The sequence below is a fragment of the Stegostoma tigrinum genome, chromosome 3 (assembly GCF_030684315.1).
Source record: "Stegostoma tigrinum isolate sSteTig4 chromosome 3, sSteTig4.hap1, whole genome shotgun sequence".
Taxonomy (NCBI): Eukaryota; Metazoa; Chordata; class Chondrichthyes; order Orectolobiformes; family Stegostomatidae; genus Stegostoma; species Stegostoma tigrinum.
In genome coordinates, this window is record NC_081356.1 from 124,607,280 (window position 1) to 124,627,143 (window position 19,864).

Sequence of the window (19,864 nt, forward strand, 5' to 3'; positions counted from 1 at the left end):
TTCGAGGTCATTGATATACATCAGGAAAAGCAAAGGTCCAAATATTGATCGCTAGGGAACTCCTTTACAAACCTCCTTCAACCCAAAAAAATAATCTATTGACTAGTTTTCATTTCCTATTAGTCAGGTAATTCAGTATCTATGTTGTTAGGTCCCTTTTATACCATGAGCTATAATTTTTCCCACAGTCAGTGTATCGAATGCCTTCTGGAAGTGCACATACACCACATCAATAGTATTGCCCTCATCGACCCTTTCTGTTACTGGGATATTCGTCTGATTTTTATTTTGTTTTTGCTTTCCTTTCTTTGTTTGTAATTTTGTACTTTACTTCAAGCTACTTGAAAAACTTGCCTTAAATCATTCTTTGGCCATGATGGGAGTTGACTTAAATAAACAATGAATAGCAAATCATGAGAAAGACAGCTCTTTGGTGTGTCTGAAAGGGCGAGGGGGAAGAAGTGTGGTGGAAAGCTTTAGGAAGGGGAATTCCAAAGCCTAGATTCCAGCAGCCTGGGGCTGGTTTGTTAGATATATTCAAGGGTGAGCTGGGCATGACCCTTGTGGTCAAAGCGATCAATGGACATGGAGAGAAAGCAGAAATGGGATACTGAGATTGCATGATCAGTCATGATCATATTGAATGGTGGTGCAGGCTGGAAGAGACAAACTTTGCGAAGGCCTACTCCTGCATCTATTTTCTATGATTCTAGGTTCTAATGGCTAAAGCATGTTGTCATTAATGGAATGCTAAAAATCAGGATGACTCAAGAGGCCAGAGTTGGACATGTGCCAAAATCTTGGGGATATTTAGGGGAATGGGGTGTAATGAATGCTGACATGGCTGGAGGAAGATGCAGAGGTTGGTAGCCATGGAGAGATTTAGAAACCAGTCAATGAACTTTAAAACTGAGGTCCAATTGGTAAGCACAGTGGCCGAAAGGCGTGTGTGTGGATTTTGATACAAATGAAGATTTAAAAAGTTCTGAAAGAGATTATGACTGACATTCAGGACACTAGTTTGACAAATCCCACAAACTGCTTCATAGAACATAGAACATAGAACAGTACAGCACAGAACAGGCCCTTCAGCCCACAATGTTGTGCCGACCATTGATCCTCATGGATGCACCCTCAAATTTCTGTGACCATATGCATGTCCAGCAGTCTCTTAAATGACCCCAATGACCTTGCTTCCACAACTGCTGCTGGCAACGCATTCCATGCTCTCACAACTCTCTGCGTAAAGAACCTGCCTCTGACATCCCCTCTATACTTTCCACCAACCAGCTTAAAACTATGACCCCTCGTGCTAGCCATTTCTGCCCTGGGAACATTGGTATTGCTAATGGAAATGGAAAGTGAAAAATGGTAAACGATGGACACATGCAGATTTATGATAATATAGTGGCAAAACAGCTGCTGAGAAATGGTTATTTAACAAATCTAGCTCACCATGATAATGCAAAACACTGCACTACATATGGGATATGGTAATGGCTTCCACAGGTGTGTGATAGTCACAGGTCTCATATACAGCGTTCCTGGTTTTTCACTATTTTCTTTCTTCAAGTGTATGTGTCACAGAAAAACTCTTCCTCTCTCTCCTACACCAGTGATGACTGTTGGCTGTACTGAGATCAGTAGATGTCACTAAAGAGTCATAATGGAAGCCATTCAGCCCATTGAATTTGTGCTGTAATTTCTCATATCCCACAGGGTGATTTCAAGACTGCAAACTTAACTGGAGCCGGCGATGTTTCTTTTTCTCTCGACTTCTTGTTCCTGTACTGTCTTCCCCACTCTCCCCGAACCCTCTCATCACACTCCCATAACACCTCCATCAACCTGCAGGACTGAGGTGAGCTGTAATGATGGAAAAGTGGGAAATTTCCTCTCAGACTATTGTTACTCTGATCCAAATGGCAAGAGACATATGGAATTAGTCTCTTCCTTGTGGTCAAGGGAACTGACCTCTGTTTGAGACAAGGAACTCTGTGACTGCAACTTGTGCTTCCCTTTCAATCTCTTCTTCCTTTGCTACTTATATTTCTTCAGTGGAGATTCCTTAAAATAAAACAGACTCTATTCATGAACAGAAGTCAGTACGTCAATGTTACTTTCTATATGATCTCAGTCCCGTGGCTGATGCATCCCATTTGTCTCCCTGGGAGTTGTGCCTTGCATAAGATCTCAAAATGAGTCTTACAGCCAAACTTTCTGCTTCATTCTTTGCCAGATTCCCATCAACTAGAATTACTGTCACTGTCAATGTCACACTGACCTTCATCTTCTTGTCACAAATCCTATCAATAATGGGCTAAAGCCTGTTTCAGAATTGAAAGAACTGCCTACCCATTACCTCCATTTATATTAATAAGCATGGCAGAGCCCTGAGGTCAGTATCTTTAATGAGACGAACGACAAGAGATGACTAAGATGGAAGCCCTGTGACATGAGAGTCTCTGGATGAATCTATTCCCTGAGCAAAATACACTGAGTCAATTTAGCATCTGAACTCTTGTGTGCTGTTACCATGGTTCCCCTCAGACACGAGACAATAAGGTGAGGCCTGCATTTCAATTACAGCCCAGAAAGTGACAGATTACAGGAAAATAGGGTAATGAAGTCTCGGATGATGGCGGGGTTCTGACAGGCACAATAAATAGCTGTGTGAGTACACCTGATATATTCCAGATTCAACAGGCTTCCTCTACTTTACATGGCAACAAAGCAGTATGTGCTCAGCTGTGTATCAATCCTTTGCATTACCAAGTGGAAGCCGTGGAGTGAGACACCAAATTGCTCTCTGTTGAAAAAAAACACATTTGACGAATTGTACTTCTACTGCTGAGGTGGGGAGAATTTTATCACCGGTATCATCTAGACCTGCAGGCTAAATCTCTTTTTATTCGCTCTTGGGATGTGAGCATCACTAACAAGGCCAACATTTATTGCTGTTCCTAATTAACCCCAGGCAGCTCGTGGTGAGCTGCCTTTTTGAAACTGTGCGGTGTGTAAATGCACACCATGCTGTTCTTTTTTTAAATTCATTCACAGGATGAGGGCATCACTGCCAAGTCAGCATTTATTGCCTGCCCCTAATTGCCTGGAGAGGCTGGAAAAACTCAGTTGGTTTCTCTGCAGTGGTGGGGGCTGAGGGGAGACTTGATAGAAGACTATGAAATTATGAGATGAAATTATGAAATTATGGAGGTGGGGGGTGTAAGTTCAAAGGAGACATGAGAGGTAAGATTTTTTTTACACAGAGAGTGGTAGGAGTCTGGAACGTGCTGCCAGGGGTTGTGGTGGAGGCAGTTTCAATAGGAACGCTTTAGGGGCTTTTAGGTAAGATCCAAGGGCAGGCAGAAGAGATTAGTTTAATTTGGCATTTATGTTCAACACAACATCGTGGGCTGAAGGGCCCATTCTTGTGCTGTAAAGTTCTATGTTCCATGATCCTTCTACATTTAATTATGAATCATAACGGACAATGAAATATGGCACTGAAGGAACAGAAGGATCTACAATTATCTTCATCCTTAATCATAGGAGAAGACCATAAGACTTAATGGCAGAAGTAGACTATTTGGCCCGTTGGGTCTGTTCTACTGTTCAATGAGATTATAGTTGATCTGATGATTCGCGATACCACTTTCCTGCTTTTTATCCAACACCCTTGATTTCCTTATTGATTACAAATCAATCTTAGCCTTGAATATACTTAATAAGTTCAAGCACAAACTTCTCAACATCTCCTCAAAGGAAAATCTCTCATCTCATTTAAGTATCATTTAAATGAGGAAAAACCTGAATAACAAAGGATTTAGGAGTTGTTTTGCATGAAACAGAACAAGCTAGCACCCAAGCTCAATAGGTATTCAGGAAGACAAATGGAATGCTGGCCTTTATTTAAAAAGGAATGGAGTATAAACGTTGGAAAGTCTTAAAACATCTGATCGGCCACATTTATAATACTGTGAACAGTTTTGAGTTATGGAATGAAAGATACATTGGCACTGGAACAACCCAGAAAAGTTTCACCAGGTTGATCCTAGGGAGAGGCTGTCTTATGGGCTGAGGTTGAATAGATTTTAGTCTGTAATTTTTTGGAATGAGAGATGAACTCATTGTAACATTCTTCAAGGGTGTGATAGGTTGACAGGCAGGAAGGTTGTTACCTTGTTGGGGAGTCTAGGACCAGAGGTCATCTTCTCAGATTAAGGGTATCACACATTTAAGACAGAATCATAGAGTCATAAAAGAAACAGACCCTTCGATCCAATTCATCCACATTGACCAGATATCTTAAACCAAATTAGTCCTATTTGCTAGTATTTGGCCCATATCCCTCTGAACCGTTCCTATTCAGGTACCCATCCAGATGCTTTTAAAATATTGCAATCATACCCATGTCCACCACTTCCTCTGGCAGCTCATTCCATACGCGAACCATTCTCTGCATGAAAATGTTGCCCCTCCGGTCCCTTTTAAATGTTTCCCCTCTTACCTTCAACCTATGCCATCTACTTTCAGATTCTCCCACCCTGGGGAAGGCAAAACATCTTGGATATTCATCCTACATCCTTGCCCATGATTTTATAAACTTCTACAACATCACTCTCAGCCTCCGAAACTCTAGGGAAAAGCTGGAGAAATTTCTTTTCTCAGAGGGTAGTGAATCTGTGAATCCTTTACCACAAGATGGCTGAGAGCTTGGGTCAATCTGTGTACTCATGGCTGAGGTCAGCAGATTTCCATTCAGTAAGGGAATCAAGTGTGATGACAAAAAGGCAGGAAAGTAGAGTTGAGGGTCATTAGATCAGCCATAATCTCACTGAAAGGCAGACCTCGATGGGCTGAATGGCTTACATCTGTTCCTGAATCATATGATCTTATTGTCTTATGGGTCAGTACTCCCTTCCCCTACTCTTTTACAAATAGTGCAGTTGGATGTTTAATATCCATTTGAGAAGAAGGAGGGTACTTCATGCTATTGTCTCATTTTAATGATTGGATTTCCTCAGCATTACACTGATGTATCAGCCAGGATTTAGAGTTTAAACCTCCGGGGTGGAATCTGAATGCACAACTTGCTGACTGTGTGGTGAAATTGCAACTGATTGTCCTATTGCCAAAGTCAAGTTTAAATTATCTATCGGTTACAGTAAAAAGGACGTGGGTGAGGACGGAAAAGAGTAGGAAAAAAATCACAAATGGGGAATAGATTAAATGTGTTTATTGTATTTGGCAATGCATTGCCAGCGCTTACAAGGCTTACGTCAATTATGATATCCACCTGACTATATTTGCATTTAATGCGATTGTTGAAGGATGTTTTAGCACTGACTGTACTGACAGGATCAAGAATGCACTGCCTGAATTAGCAGTGGAAACACATTCAGTAAAACTTTTCAAAGGGAGTTGGACATATATCTGATGGGGTGAGATTTGCAGGGCTGTGGGAGAAAGTAGTGGCAGTAACTGGATTGCTTTCTCAACCAGTTACCTCAATGGCCTCCGTCTGTGCTGTATGGTTCTGTGATTTAACTTGCTTTATCACCATGAAGTAAATATCTTTCTGAAATCACACAGCTACACAATTCAACAACAATGACTGAGTGAAGGAAAATAGAAAATTTTCTCCATGTACTTTGCGGCTAAGAACTGAACATTTTGACCTTGATTAGTCTCCACTGGCCTCCAAAATCTCAATAATGGACAGACTCTCCTTCACTGCAAAGAAAATGGGCAACAAATGCAGGGTTAAACAGCAATACATTCATCTCAAGATTGAATTAAAAGTACCTCTGGAAGGAGTGATTGTCCTTGGAGTGGATTCTGCAGAAAAACACTGAGGCAGAAGGTTTTGGATTTTGAGGAAAGGTTGCATAAAATCAAATTGAATTCCCTTAACTGTAACATGTTGGAGGATGATTTAATCCAGGTGTTTAAAATGCTCTAGCATCTAAGTGAGGAAGCAACCCATCCTCGTGTGTGTGTGTGTGTGTGTGTGTGTGTGTGTGTGTGTGTGTGTGTGTGTGTGTGTGTGAGAGAGAGAGAGAGAGAGAGAGAGAGAGAGAGAGAGAGAATGTGTGAATGTATTGTTATGTCCAAATGTAATGACAGTAGTGTAGACTTGTGAGTAACCTGAAGTCAAGGTTTAGATTCTGAGTACACAGGTCCAAATCTCACCGCTGGGCATGACAGATTTTAAATTCAATAATAATTCGGCAATATAAACTGAATCTTTGTAATTGTCACCATGAAATACTATCAATTATTGTAAAAACGCATTTGGTTCATCAATGCCCTTCACAGAAGGAAATCTGCTGACCTTACCTGGTCTGGCTTACATGTGACTCCAGACCCGCTGCAAGATCTGTTACCGCTGCTTTGAAGTTGTTCAGCAAATCACTCAATTCAAGGGCAATCAGGGATAAGCAACATGTGCTGGCCTTTCCACTGACGCTCATGTCACATGAAACACTAAAGAATAAAATGGTTCATCCACTCAACTATAAGACCATAAGACATAGGAGCAGAAATTAGGACATTCAGCCCATCGAGTCTGCTCCGCCATTCAATCATGACTAATAAGTTCCTCAACCCCATTCTCCTGCTTTCTCTCCGTAGCCCTTGATCCCCTTGATAATCAAGATAATCTGTCTATCTCAGTCTTAAATATACTCAATGATCTGGCCTCCACAGCCTTCTGTGGTAGTGAATTCTATAGATTCACCACTCTCTGGCTGAAGAATTTTCTCCTTATCTCCATTCTAAAATTACTCTAATGCTGTGCCGTCAGGTCTTAGTCTCTCCTACCAATGGAAGCATCTTCCCAACATCCACTCTGTCCAGGCCATTCAGTATTTTATAAGTTTCAATTAGATCCCCCCATATCCTTTAAATTCCAATGAGTATAATCCCAGAGTCCTCAAACTTTCCTCATATGTTAAGCTTCTCATTCTAGGACCATTCGCATGGAACTCCTCTGAACTTGTTCCAGGGTCAGTACATCTTTCCTGAGATATGGGGCCCAAAACTGTGCACAATTTTCCAAATGTGACCTGACCGTAAAGCCTCAGTAGTACATCCCTGCTTTTATATTCAAGTCCTCTTAAAATAAATGCCAACATTGCATTTGCCTTCCTGACTACTGACTCAACGTGCAAGTTTACTTTGAGATAATCCTGGACTAGAACTTCCAAGTCTCTTTGCACTTTAGACTTCTGAATTTTCTCCCCTTTTAGAAAATAGTCCATGCTTTTGTTCTACTTACCAAAGTGCTTGACCTCATACTTTACAACATTGTACTCCATTTGCCACTTCTTTTTCCCCTCTCCTAACCTGTCCAAATCTTTCTTCAGTCTCCCTACCTCCTCAATACTACGCGTCTCTCCACCTATCTTTGTATCATCTGCAAACTTAGCCAGAATGCCCATAGTTCCTTCATCTAGATCATTAATGTTTAACATGAAAATTTGTGTTCCCAACATTGACCCTTGCAGAACACACTTGTCATTGGCTGCCAGCCTGAGAAAGACCCTTTTATCCCCACTCTCTGCTTTGTGCCAGACAGCCGATCTTCTATCCATGTTAGCACCTTGCCTCTAACACCATGGGCCCTTATCTTACTCAGTAGCCTCCTGAGCAGCAACTTGTCAAAGGCCTTCTTAACGTCCAGGTAGATAACCTCTATGGGCTCTCCTTGGTCTATCCTGCTCGTTACTTCCTCAAATAATTCTAGCAGATTTGTCAGGCATGACCTCCCATTGATGAAACCATGCTGACTTTGTCCTATTTTACCATATAGTTCCTAATATTCAAATATATTATCCTTCACATGGGAGACTACTTTTTATTGATAGTTGGGGTGGGTGCTGGAATGCTGTCATTTTCACACATGAATGTGTTGTGGAGGCAGATTTCCTAGGAATCAGAAGACCCACATCTGACTGTGGTTACTTTTGTGTGAAACATGGCATTACAAGGTGGGTCTGGTCAGAACAGGTCTGAAGTTTGTTGATTCATTTGGATATCTTTAGAGAGGTAAATTGATTCATTGGACCTCTCTAGGAGAGTGTGGCATCATTTAGAATTATTAAAAGAAGGCATGAATGTGTATAAAAAGTGCATAAATATGAATGATAATGGGAACTGCAGATGATGGAGAATCCAAGATAACAAAGTGTGGAGCTGGATGAACACAGAAGGCCAAGCAGCATCTCAGGAGCACAAAAGCTGACGTTTTGGGCCTAGACCCTTCATCAGAGAGGGGGATGGGGAGAGGGAACTGGAATAAATAGGGAGAGAGGGGGAGGCGGACCAAAGATGGAGAGAAAACAAGATAGGTAGAGAGGAGACTATAGATGAGGAGGTAGGGAGGGGTTAGGTCAGTCCAGGGAAGATGGACAGGTCAAGGAGGCAGGATGAGGTGGTAGGTAGGAAATGGAGGTGCGGCTTGAGGTGGGAGGAAGGGATGGGTGAGAGGAACAACAGGTTAGGGAAGCAGAGTCGGGCTGGGCTGGTTTTGGGATGCAGTGGGGGGAGGGGACGAGCTGGGCTGGTTTTCTGATGCAGTGGGGGGAGGGGACGAACTGGGCTGGTTTTGGGATGTAGCGGGGGAAGGGGAGATTTTGAAGCTTGTGAAGTCCACATTGATACCATTGGGCTGCAGGGTTCCCAAGCGGAATATGAGACTGTCTCTGCTTCCCTAACCTGTTCTTCCTCTCACCCATCCCCTCCTCTCACCTCAAGCCGCACCTCCATTTCCTACCTACCACCTCATCCTGCCTCCTTGACCTGTCCATCTTCCCTGGACTGACTATTCCCTCCCTACATCCTCACCTATACTCTCCTCTCTACCTATCTTGTTTTCTCTCCGTCTTCAGTCCGCCTCCCCCTCTCTCCCTATTTATTCCAGTTCCCGCTCCCCATCCCCCTCTCTGATTAAGGGTCTAGGCCTGAAACGTCAGCTTTTGTGCTCCTGAAGTGGTGCTTGGCCTGCTGTGTTCATCCAGCTCCACACTTTGTTAACATAAATATGAAGCTCAACTGTTAACAGACCGGTCAAAAGATACTGTCAGAAATGTGAAGGCAATTAAAACTCCAGCCTTTTAAATCTTTGAACAAGCTGCCTGCAACTTCTTTTAAAAAAGTCAATGCTATTTCACTCAACCCGTGTCCTAATGGTCTATTTCTGCTCTTACCTCGTATATTTATATATTTGTATCTGTTTACACTGCACAAGCAAATTCACAACATTTTATTATCACTGTCACCTGCCAGGCATTTCATAGTTTGATTGAGAGTTCTCAGTGGTTAAAGACTCTTTGAACTGGACCTATGGTTTCCAATGTTTGTTGCTATAAAGGCATGTGCAATTTAAGAAAAAAATTATCTGAGATCATGTAACTGAAATAAATTAAACGTAATTGACATTTTTATGAATGAGTGTTTTTAACAATGTAGAGTCTGTAATAGATATTTTGAACTTTACATTCTTTAATCTCAGTATGGTTGGAGTGATCTGCCCGTGGTGGATACTGCGTGAGTTGATATTGTAGGTATGAAGGCAAAAGCTACGGTAGGTGTATGGGCGATGTTTATTCCTGTAAGTTTAGCGTCAAGTTTTATACCATGTCTTGTCATCTTAAAATCATCAACCAGCAGGGATAATAATGAACTGTGAGGCTGGATGAATATAGCAGGCCCAGCAGCATCTCAGGAACACAAAAGCTGGCGTTTCGGCCTAGACCCTTCATCAGAGAGGGGGATGGGGAGAGGGTTCTGGAATAAATAGGGAGAGAGGGGGAGGCAGACTGAAGATGGAGAGAAAAGAAGATAGGTGGAGAGGAGAGTATAGGTGGGGAGGTAGGGAGGGGATAGGTCAGTCCAGGGAAGACGGACAGGTCAAGGAGGTGGGATGAGGTTAGTAGGTAGGAGATGGGATAATAATGCACAGACATTAAAATTAGAAGGAAGGGTAGGCTGGGTCTATGGAGGCATGAAGTGGAACCAGTTAGACTTGGACCATAGAGGTGTGCAGAGGGAGCACACTTCTATGGTGGGTTTCAGCAATATAGAGTTGTGGGTTGAATAGTATAGGTTGCCATTGAATGTATAAGGGCTTATGGAGGTTGGAAGAGGATATAGAGGATAGCGTGGAGTGTATGAGGGGAGATGGGTGTGGGGGAAATCATGAGTTGTTATGGATAGGGCATATGGAGTGTGACTGTGTAGTGGGATGTGAGGTGAGGGGGCGAAGGTAAGAGGACTTGATGTGTCAAGACTTGGAGGGATGCTTTATTTTTCATGATTTAATTTTAAATTTGGATGCAGTGTCAGAACCCCGAAGCAGACCTTCTACCCTGCCTGCCATCCCTCCTGGCATCCTCTGCACTCTTTCTGGGCTCGTGTCGCCCTATTTCCAGCTTCTTATCACTTTTCATGGAAACTCCAACATCTGGAGCTCTTTCTCCCAAATCAATTTTATGAAGGTGTTCACGGTGAAAATTCTAGCCTTTGTGTCATGACGAACAACAAGTTGAGAGTCAAAATCAACATGACTCTTTTCTGAAACAAAAAAATGGAATAGCTGGAAAAACTCATAGGTCTTGCAGTTTATATGGGGAAAAAATTGAGTTAATGTTTTAATTCTTCTTCAGAAGTGATGGTAGCTCGGAAGACGTTGACATAAATGCTGAAGTGGTCGGGAGCAGGAGGGGTAAATGATAGGTGGAGATAGAGCCCAGAGAGAGAGAAAGTGAGTGGAGGTAGATATAGGAGAGACGTCAGAGGTAGGTTCTTTACTCAGACAGTGGTCGGGGTGTGGAATGAATTGCCGGAGAGGATAGTGGAGTTGGCCTCATTAGGGGCATTCAAGCGGCCATTAGATAGACATATGGATGATAGTATAAGGTAGGGGTGGAGGTTAGATTGACCTTAGGATTAGGGTAAAAGTTCGGCGCAACATTGTGGGCCAAAAGGCCTGCACTGTGCTGTACTGTTCTACATTCTATGTTCTAAAGACGGTTGGGCAGACAAATAAATGGGTAATGGTTCACCTATGAAGTTGAATAGCTGCTAATGGGGACTATGAGTGGCTGACAATTGTGTGATAGCACCTCATGAGATGATGAAAGGCTTGGCATGTGGGTGGTGGCATAAAGACATGGGAGAAGGTGCTCAGGTTCTATTATTGTTGAACTTGACAATGAGTCAGGAAATCTGCAGGTTCCCCAAAACTGAAAATAAGACACTCTTCTTCTAGCTTGCACTGAGCTTTGCTGGAGCTCTGTAGCAAGCCCGAGTCAGAGATGTTGGCTAGGGAACCAAGTGGCATGTTGAAGCTCAGGACAATAAGCAGCCTGTGTTTCACCTCCTCAATGCAGAGGAGACTACATTGTGAGCAATGAATACGACACTTTTGCTTGTGCTGACTATGTATTTGAATGACGTTTGTAGACACAGATTCGAATATAGAAATCTAATGCAGTGGTATTGAATCTTTTATGTCCTTACTGTTTATAATTATGTGGAAAATAGTTAGATTTCAAGTAGATTTTGACCAACAATAATTATGTAAATCATAACTGCCAGGTAGACAGCTGATTAAGCTGTATAATAAAAAAAGCTGATACTTTTATTCCCTCCATTCTGAACAGTCCAATGATCTCCTGCTTGTGCTTCCACCTTCCATTCTCTGTTAAACTCACTCACTTTAAAACTCTGCTCCCCATATCTAACTTGTACAGGATCCCAAAGCCCTCTCCTTGTTAACCTGCATTTCCTCTTCGTGCAATAATACTTCAAATTTAACATGTTTGTGTTCATATTCTGCTGTTACTTCACGTCCCCTCATCTTTAAATCCTCCTTCCATCTTTACAGTTCTCACTACTCTCCCTCAAAAGGCTATGGGAATTGCCTTGGGAACTGGAGTGTCTTTGATTGAGGTTGATAGAATAAAGTTGGCCAAGGGTATGAAGGATTCAGAGAGAAGGTAAGTAAATAGAGTTGAGCTATAAGGTCATACATTTTGCAAATTGGAAGGTGAAACAGGTTTGAGGGGCTGAATGGCTCAATCTTGCTCCTTATGAACAAAATCAGTCTGAGACTGGAATCTTTTTTGTATCTCAGTGGGGATGAGAAATAGTGACATAAAGAAATGATGGGCTGAAGACCAGATCTATAAATATAGTATTTTTAAAACGTTAATGATGTAAAAAGTGCAGTGCTGTGGTTAAAGTTGGCAGCACAAATGTCCTGCAGGGCTAACTTACCTTGAATGATATCTCATACTGTTCTCCTCCCCAGATTTCCAGTCCTGAATCGTAGCCACCCAGTTCCCAGAACCATCGCTGATGAACAGCAAACAAGCCGCCCGCCATGACAGGAGATCTGAAAGATAAAACAAAGGTAAATACCATGTATTAATGCTTCCATTTAGACTTTGTCAAGGATTATGCAATAGAGAATCATTGAAGTAAGCCTGCAATCACAGAATTGTTACAATGCCAGAAGGAGGTCGTTTGGCCCATTGTATCTGCATGGGCTCTTCCAATAAATTGCATTGCCTCGTGCCAATGCCCTGCTTTTTCATCATTCCCTTGTCCATTTTTCCCATCCAACTAGTTGTCCAATGCTCATTTGACTGTCTCAATTGAATCTGCCTGTACGACATTCCAGGTAGTGCATTCCACACTCTTACTATTCACAGGTCTCATTTTCACATCACATTTGCTCATTTCCCTCAGAGGGTTTGGACTGTTTGGAATTCCCTGCATCAAAACCTCACAGATGCAGGATCTTTACATATTTTTAAGACAGAGCTACATCGATTCTTGATTTTGAAGGAGGTGAAAGATTGCCAGGGATGTACAGAAATATAGAGTAGAGGTTAAAATCAGATCAGCCATGATTGTACTGAATGGCAAATCAGGTTTGAAGGACCAAGCAGCCCTATTCTTGTTCTTTATTTGTATGTTCCTTTTGAAAACCACTTTAAATCTATGTCCTCTCATTCTTGTTTCATTTACAAGTGGGAATAGTTTCTCCCTATCTGCTCGAATCAGCCCACTCAGGATTTTGAAAATGTCCCTCAGATCTAGTGTTGCTTTGTTAACTATAACATTAGCTGTGAATAAAGGAGCCTGTATGAGAAAGCATTAGTCTGGACATAGATGTAGGAATTTAACACAGAAACATAGAAGATAGGCCTACTCCTGAACCTTCGAGCCTGCACCACCGTTCATCATGATCATAGCTAATCATGCAATCTCAGTGTCCCATTCCCGCTCTCTCCCCGTACTCTTTGATCCCTTTAGCCACAAGGATCACATCCAGCTCCCTCTAGTACATATCTAAATAACTGGCCGCAACAGCTTCTTGTGGGAGAGAATTCCATAAATTCACAACCCTCTGAGTGAAGAAATTCTTCCTCATCTCAGACCTCACGACTTATTCTTAGACTGTGACCCTTAGTTCTGGACTTCTCAACATCAGGAACAGTATTCCTGCATCTAGCCTGTCCAGTCCCATCAGTATTTTCTATGTTTCTATGAGATACCTCCCTCATTCTTCTAAATTCCAGTGAATACAAGCCCAGTTGATCCAGTCTTTCTTCATACGTCAGTCCTGCCATCCCAGGAATCAGTCTGGCGAACCTTCGCTGGGCTCTGTCAATAGCAAGAATGTTGAAAATATTTATTCTTGTAGAGATTTAGATGGTGCGCTGCCCTCCATGAAAGTTACTTTGAAGTCAACATGGCGTAGATTTACCAAAGTTGTACTAACACTCCAAAGGTTAAACTACCAGGAGGGATGTATTCCTTGGAATTTAGAAGCTTAAGGCATGGATTCTATCCAAGTTTTCAAGATATCTAGCCAAACAGATAGGGCAGAGTGAGAGAAATTATCGAGCAGAAATTGTGGAAAAATAGAGAGTCAGCCTATTCTTGTTTCTAATTATTATGTATGTAATTATTCCTGCTGGTAGTTGAATTCAAGCCTAAAGAAAAAAATATTTAATAGAGACAAACTGTTCAATAGTGACCTTTGGAAATATGATAACTTTCACACAGCCCATGGAGAATCCTGGTCAATGTCGTTGTGGAGCTTGTTGCATTGAGTTCTCTTGGTGACAATGGCCTTCCCAACTGGAACTCATTACTTAAGCTCATTTTTAACCTAATTTAATCTCTAATATCAAGGAGTTAGAAAGAGGAAAACAAGCTTTAATAGTGCCACTATTGACAGTTTCAAATAAAACAAGTACTCTCAGCTCAAATAAAGAATATAGGAATTGAGAATTGTTTTTCTGACAGCTAAAGATCTGAAAAACTTTGAAATATATCTGAAAGCGGAAAATATTGTAACATCTAATGCTCTTCCAGAAACAATTTTTAATTATTTCTTTTGAAGTCATTTTGAGTCACCTGACAAGGCTCCAATAAGCAGGCGTTTATAGAGCTGCCTGTTAACCTCCTAATCATTCCCAGCTCAAGAAAAGACAATGCGCTGTTCACCTTCACACATCCAAATGTCAGTGACAGGGATTGTTGAGTGATATGGTGAGAGAAGGATGCTGTGACTGCAGAGAAACTCAGCTGGTCTGGCAGCGTGGAGGAAAGAGAAACAGAGTTAATGTTTCGAGCCTGGTAAGGCCTCTTCAGAACTAAATAACTTCAGAAGGGTACTGTTTAGCCAATCAAGAAGACTGCACCTTTGAAAATGCAACACGCCCTGAGAGTGTTACCTTAGAATTTGGATTGAAATCATTGGAGCTGATTCGCTGATTCAGAGGCAAGATAGAAATCCACTAAGCTACGGTTCTGAATGAAGACCAGATTCATCACTCTCTTTATTAATACTTATATCTTTCCACTACTTCACTCTTTGCCTAATGCATGCAAATGTGTAAAATAAAATATAACCAAACTGTCAAGATTTCAATCAGCACAACAATCTTGCATACAGGAAATCAACATGACTGATGAATTATTGTGTTAATTTCTGAAAAAAAGAAACACTCAATTTCAGTTCTGTGCTGTAATTCAATACTCATTAGGGGTGCCATTACAGAATGGTATTATCCTGTACAGTATGATGGGCAGCTCCGAATATCAAGGCACCTGCATGTTGCTGTGTCTCCCACAGAGCTTAATGACATAACAGTGTGTATAGAGTTTTCTGCCCACATTGGAAAGTCAATTTTTAAACAGAAGTTGCAACAGAGAATGTCAGTATACTTATAGTTGGATTGGCACCTCGAGCACACATTAATGTTTTGTTCAGCAAAATAACTTGGAATCTATTTTGCTGCTAATGTGGTTGTACTGAAGAAGGCTCTAGGCCCAAAATGTCAGCCTTCCTGCTCCTCTGATGCTGCTTGGCCTGCTGTGCTCATCCAGCTCCACACCTTGTATATTTCATCTATTTCATACGTAGGAGTCTGAAGCCCATGCAGAGAGAGAGAGAAACTGAGTAAGTACAAAAGGGTTGCATTAAAGAGGTAAAAAGGAAGGTAGCCAGATAGTTGACAAATTGTATTCAGGGACCGTTTCCCGTTACTTCTGTTGATTTAAAAAAAAAGTCCTTTCACCTTTCCCAGGATTTCAGATGGAATGTACGTCCCACCTTGTTTGCATTGAACTCTACCCCCTTGGCATTCTACCTAATCCACTTCAAATCATAGAATACATAGAAAGAGGCAGCTTCACCCACTCTCTGAATAACATCCCACCCAGACCCAGTCCCCCAGCCTATTCCTGTAATTTTGCACTTATGTGGCTAACCATCTAGTCTGCACATCTCTGGACTCTACTGGGCAGTTTAGCATGGCCAATTCACCTAACCTGCACAGCTTTGGACTGTTTGAGGAAACGCTCTCAGACACAGGCGGACCATGCAAAAGCTGGACAGACAGTCGCCTGAGTTTGGAATTGAATCCAAGTATCCAGCATTGCGAGGCAGCAGTGCTAACTACTAAGCTACCAACCAACCATTTGGAACCCTTCCCACCTGGCATCATACCCTGGGCACCATAATCCCTACCCACCTGTTGACAGCAAATTTGTAGATGGCATTTGTGCGGGATTTGGTTACACAGTTATGGTGTGTAGAGAGTCGAGTACGGGAGCTGAGAATGCATCCTTGCGGGACACCAGTATTGAGGATAATCGGGGAGAAGGTGCAGTTGGCTATCTTCACTGATTGTGGTCTGATTGGAATCTACTGTGAGAATACAGAGCTCTTTTGTGATGTAAAAAGGAAGAAACAGAGTGGCAAATATGCCACTGCTTGAAAAATCTGCCCTAGAAAAATGCATCTCCTGGCTGGTGAGCCTACTACGAGGGGACAGAGTCTTGGGACAAAGAATAGGTCATTTAAGATGGAGGTGTGGGGCAAAGTATCCTCTAACAGGGTGATGAATCTTTGGAGTTCTTCACCCCACAGTGTTGGGGAAGTTCAATAATTGGCTCGGTGTCTAATTTTGCATACAGCACATCTGTTAAGCACCTTGAGAACATTTATTACATTAAAGATGCTACATATATTTGGTCTAGTGTTCTGGTTAGTTTTGTGCGTATTCTACTCCCTCTGGATAAACCAAGAAGAAAAATTTTGAGACATTGCACATTGATCAAGAATGAGACATATATCACCCCTGACTGTACTTTTGGGTTGGCATCTTGTTTTTGAATTTAGTAAGATAAAATTACAATTGGCCAGATTTTATTATCAAAACAATGGCAACGCTATTGGTGTCCACAGAATCACGAATTATTATGGCACAGACAGAGGTCATTCATCCCATCATGCCTGAACTGGTTCAATAACCTATTACCAATCTCCTGGCCTTGCCCCACATCCCTACAGACTATTATTTCCAAATTATTATCCATTGTCCTCTTGGATGGCTCTGTTGTACTTGCCTCCAGTACATTTACAGGCATTGCACTCCTTGCCTTAACTACTCGCTGTGTGAAAAAGTTGTTTCTCATATCATCCTTGCTTCTTCTGCACATCACTTTAAATTTATGTCTCTTTGTTCATTTCTATTTTATGAGTGGAAGCAGCTTCACCCTAGCTACTCTATCCCGATCCTCACGATTTTGAAAACCTCCGTCAAATCACCTCTCAGCCTTCTTCTCTCCAAGGAGAACAGACCTGATTTCTTCAAGATATCCTCATCACTGAAGTTTCTCATTCTGGGAGCCATTCTTGTAAACCACTTCTGCACTCTCTCCAATGCATTCATATCTTTTCTGTAATGTGGCCCCCGTTATGGTAAGCAATATTCCAGCTGAGGTCTAATGAGTGTTTTATACAAGTTCAACATCACCTCTCCCATCTTGTACTCTGCGCTCTGATTTACAAAGCTGAGAACAATGCATAAGGTGTACAGCTGGATGAACACAGCAGGTCAGGTGGCATCAGAGGAGCAGGAAAGCTGGCGTTTCAGGTCTGGACCCTTCTTCAGAAATGGGGGAGTGGAAAGGAGCTCCGAAGTAAATAGAGAGAGGGGTAGGCAATGATAGAAAGAGGATAGAGGAGCAGATAGGTCAAGGAGGCCGAGATGAAGCCAGTAAAGATGAGTGTAGGTAGGTAGTTGGGATGGGGGTTGATCAGTGAGGAGGGAGGGGCAGGTAGGTGGGAGGGAAGACAGACAGGTCAAGGAGGCAGGAATGGGACAGGTAGGTAGGAATTGGGGGTGGGGGTTGGTCAGTGAAGTGGGCACCTATCTGCTCCTCTATCCACCTTCTAAGATCTCTATCATCGCCTCCGCCTCTCTCTATTTATTTTGGAGCCCCCTTCCCTTCCCCCATTTCTGAAGAAGGGTCCAATCCCGAAATGTCAGCTTTTCTGCTCCTCTGATTCTGCCTGGCCTGTTGTGTCCATCCAGCTCTACATCTTGCTATCTCAGACTCCAGTGTTGGCAGTTCTGTCTATCCCTAAGAACACTGTATGTTTTATTAACTTCTCTCTCCAGATGTCCTGCCATCTTCAATGATTTGTACACAGATTTTCCCAGGTCCCTCTGTTCCTGCAGCCCCTTTAGAATTGAATCCCTTATATTGTATTGTCTTTGGATATTTTCCAACCAAACTGTGTCTCCTCCCAGTTCTCCTCATTGAACTTCATCTGCCACTTATCTGCCCATTTCAGCACTTATCAATGTCCTGTTGTAGTTTCCACATCGGCCGCCTCACAGTTTCCAATTCCTCCAAGTCTTGCATCATCTGCAATATTTGAGATTATTCCTCTGTACATCGAGATCCAAATCATTAATATATATCGGGAAATCCATGGTAATACCACGTACAACAAAAACAGTATTTGCTGGAAAAACTCAGTAGGTCTGGCAGCATCTGTGGCGAGAAATCAGAGTTAATGTTTCCAATCGAGTGACCCTTCCTCAGAATTGATGGTAGCTAGGAAAATATTGGTTTTATACAGAAGATAGGGTGGGAGGAGGGGGTAAGGAGCAAACAATGGTTGGGGATGGAGCCCAAAGAGTGAGGGAAGAACAGTTGGACAAAGGAGTGGATAACAATCTACAAGGGAGGTGAATAGCTATTAATGGGAACTATTAGTGGCTAACAATAGGTTGTGTGCATATGATAATGAGGCCTGAGGTATGGGGTTTGGGAGAAGGCCATGGGGGAGCTCAAGCTGTAAAGCTATTGAACTCAATATTGAATTTGGAAGGCTGCAGGATGCCCGAGTGCAAAGTACCACTAGACCATTGATAACAAGGTGTAGAGCTGGATGAACACAGCAGGCCAAGCAGCATCATAGGAACAGGAAGGCTGATGTTGTGGGCGTAGACCCTTCATCAGACCCAAACGTCAGCCTTCCTACTCCTATGATGCTCCTTGGCCTGCTGTGTTCATCCAGCTCCACGCCTTGTTGTCTCGGATTCTCCAACATCTGAAGTTCCTATTATCTCTGAGATAATGGGAACTGCAGATGCTAGAGAATCCGAGATAACTAAGTGTGGAACTGGATGAACATAGCAGGCCAAGCAGCACTTAGGAGCACAAAAGCTGACATTTCGGGCCTACACACTTCATTAGAAAAGGGGGATGGGGAGAGGATTCTGAAATAAATAGGGAGACGGGGGAGACGGACCGAAGATGGATGGAAGATAGGTGGAGAGGAGAGTATGGGTAGGGAGGTAGGGAGGGAATAGGTCAGTCCGGGGAGGACGCACAGTTCAAGGGGGTGGGATGAGGTTAGTAGGGAGGAAATGGAGATGCAGCTTGAGGTGGGAGGAGGGGATAGGTGAGAGGAAGAACAGGGTAGACGGGGGGGGACAAGCTGTGCTGATTTTGGGATGCAATCGGGGGAGGGGAGATTTTGAAGTGAAAATGTGAAATCCACATTGATACCATTGGGCTGCAGGGTCCCCAAGCGGAATATGAGTTGCTGTTCCTGCAACCTATGGGTGGCATCATTATGGCACTGTAGGAGGCCCAGGATGGACATGTCGTCTCAGGAATGGGAGGGGGAGTTGAAATGGTTTGCGACTGGGAGGTGCAGTTGTTTATTACGAACCACCAGCCTCAAAATGTCTGTTCCCTTAGGGAATCAGAGGACGTGGGGAAAGGCAAAAAATTGGAGTTAGTGTTAGGCAGAATCTTGCTGAATGGTGAAACAGACAAATCAGACAGTACAATCTACAGCTGCCTCTGTATCTTATTTTCTTATTTAGCTTGCCCTTAAATGCTAACGTATGCTAACCAGTTCAATTCTCCTTGAGTTGGCAAGATTAACACTCTCACATCTCACTGGGTAAAGAAGTTTCTGCTGAATATCCTGCTGACTTTATCAGTCACTCTCTTATACCAACATTCT

The 19,864-nt window shown here is 42.6% G+C and overlaps 1 protein-coding gene across 2 annotated transcripts in view; it reads right to left on the reverse strand.

The window, feature by feature from the left end:
• The window catches only part of galntl6 (polypeptide N-acetylgalactosaminyltransferase like 6), a 1,211,583-nt gene that overhangs the window by 134,313 nt on the left and 1,057,406 nt on the right, over positions 1-19,864 (reverse strand). For both annotated transcript variants that reach the window (XM_059644874.1, XM_059644875.1), the window contains exon 8: positions 12,286-12,403. In XM_059644874.1, coding sequence (XP_059500857.1) covers positions 12,286-12,403 — 118 coding nt within the window. The remainder of the gene's footprint in view (positions 1-12,285; positions 12,404-19,864) is intronic.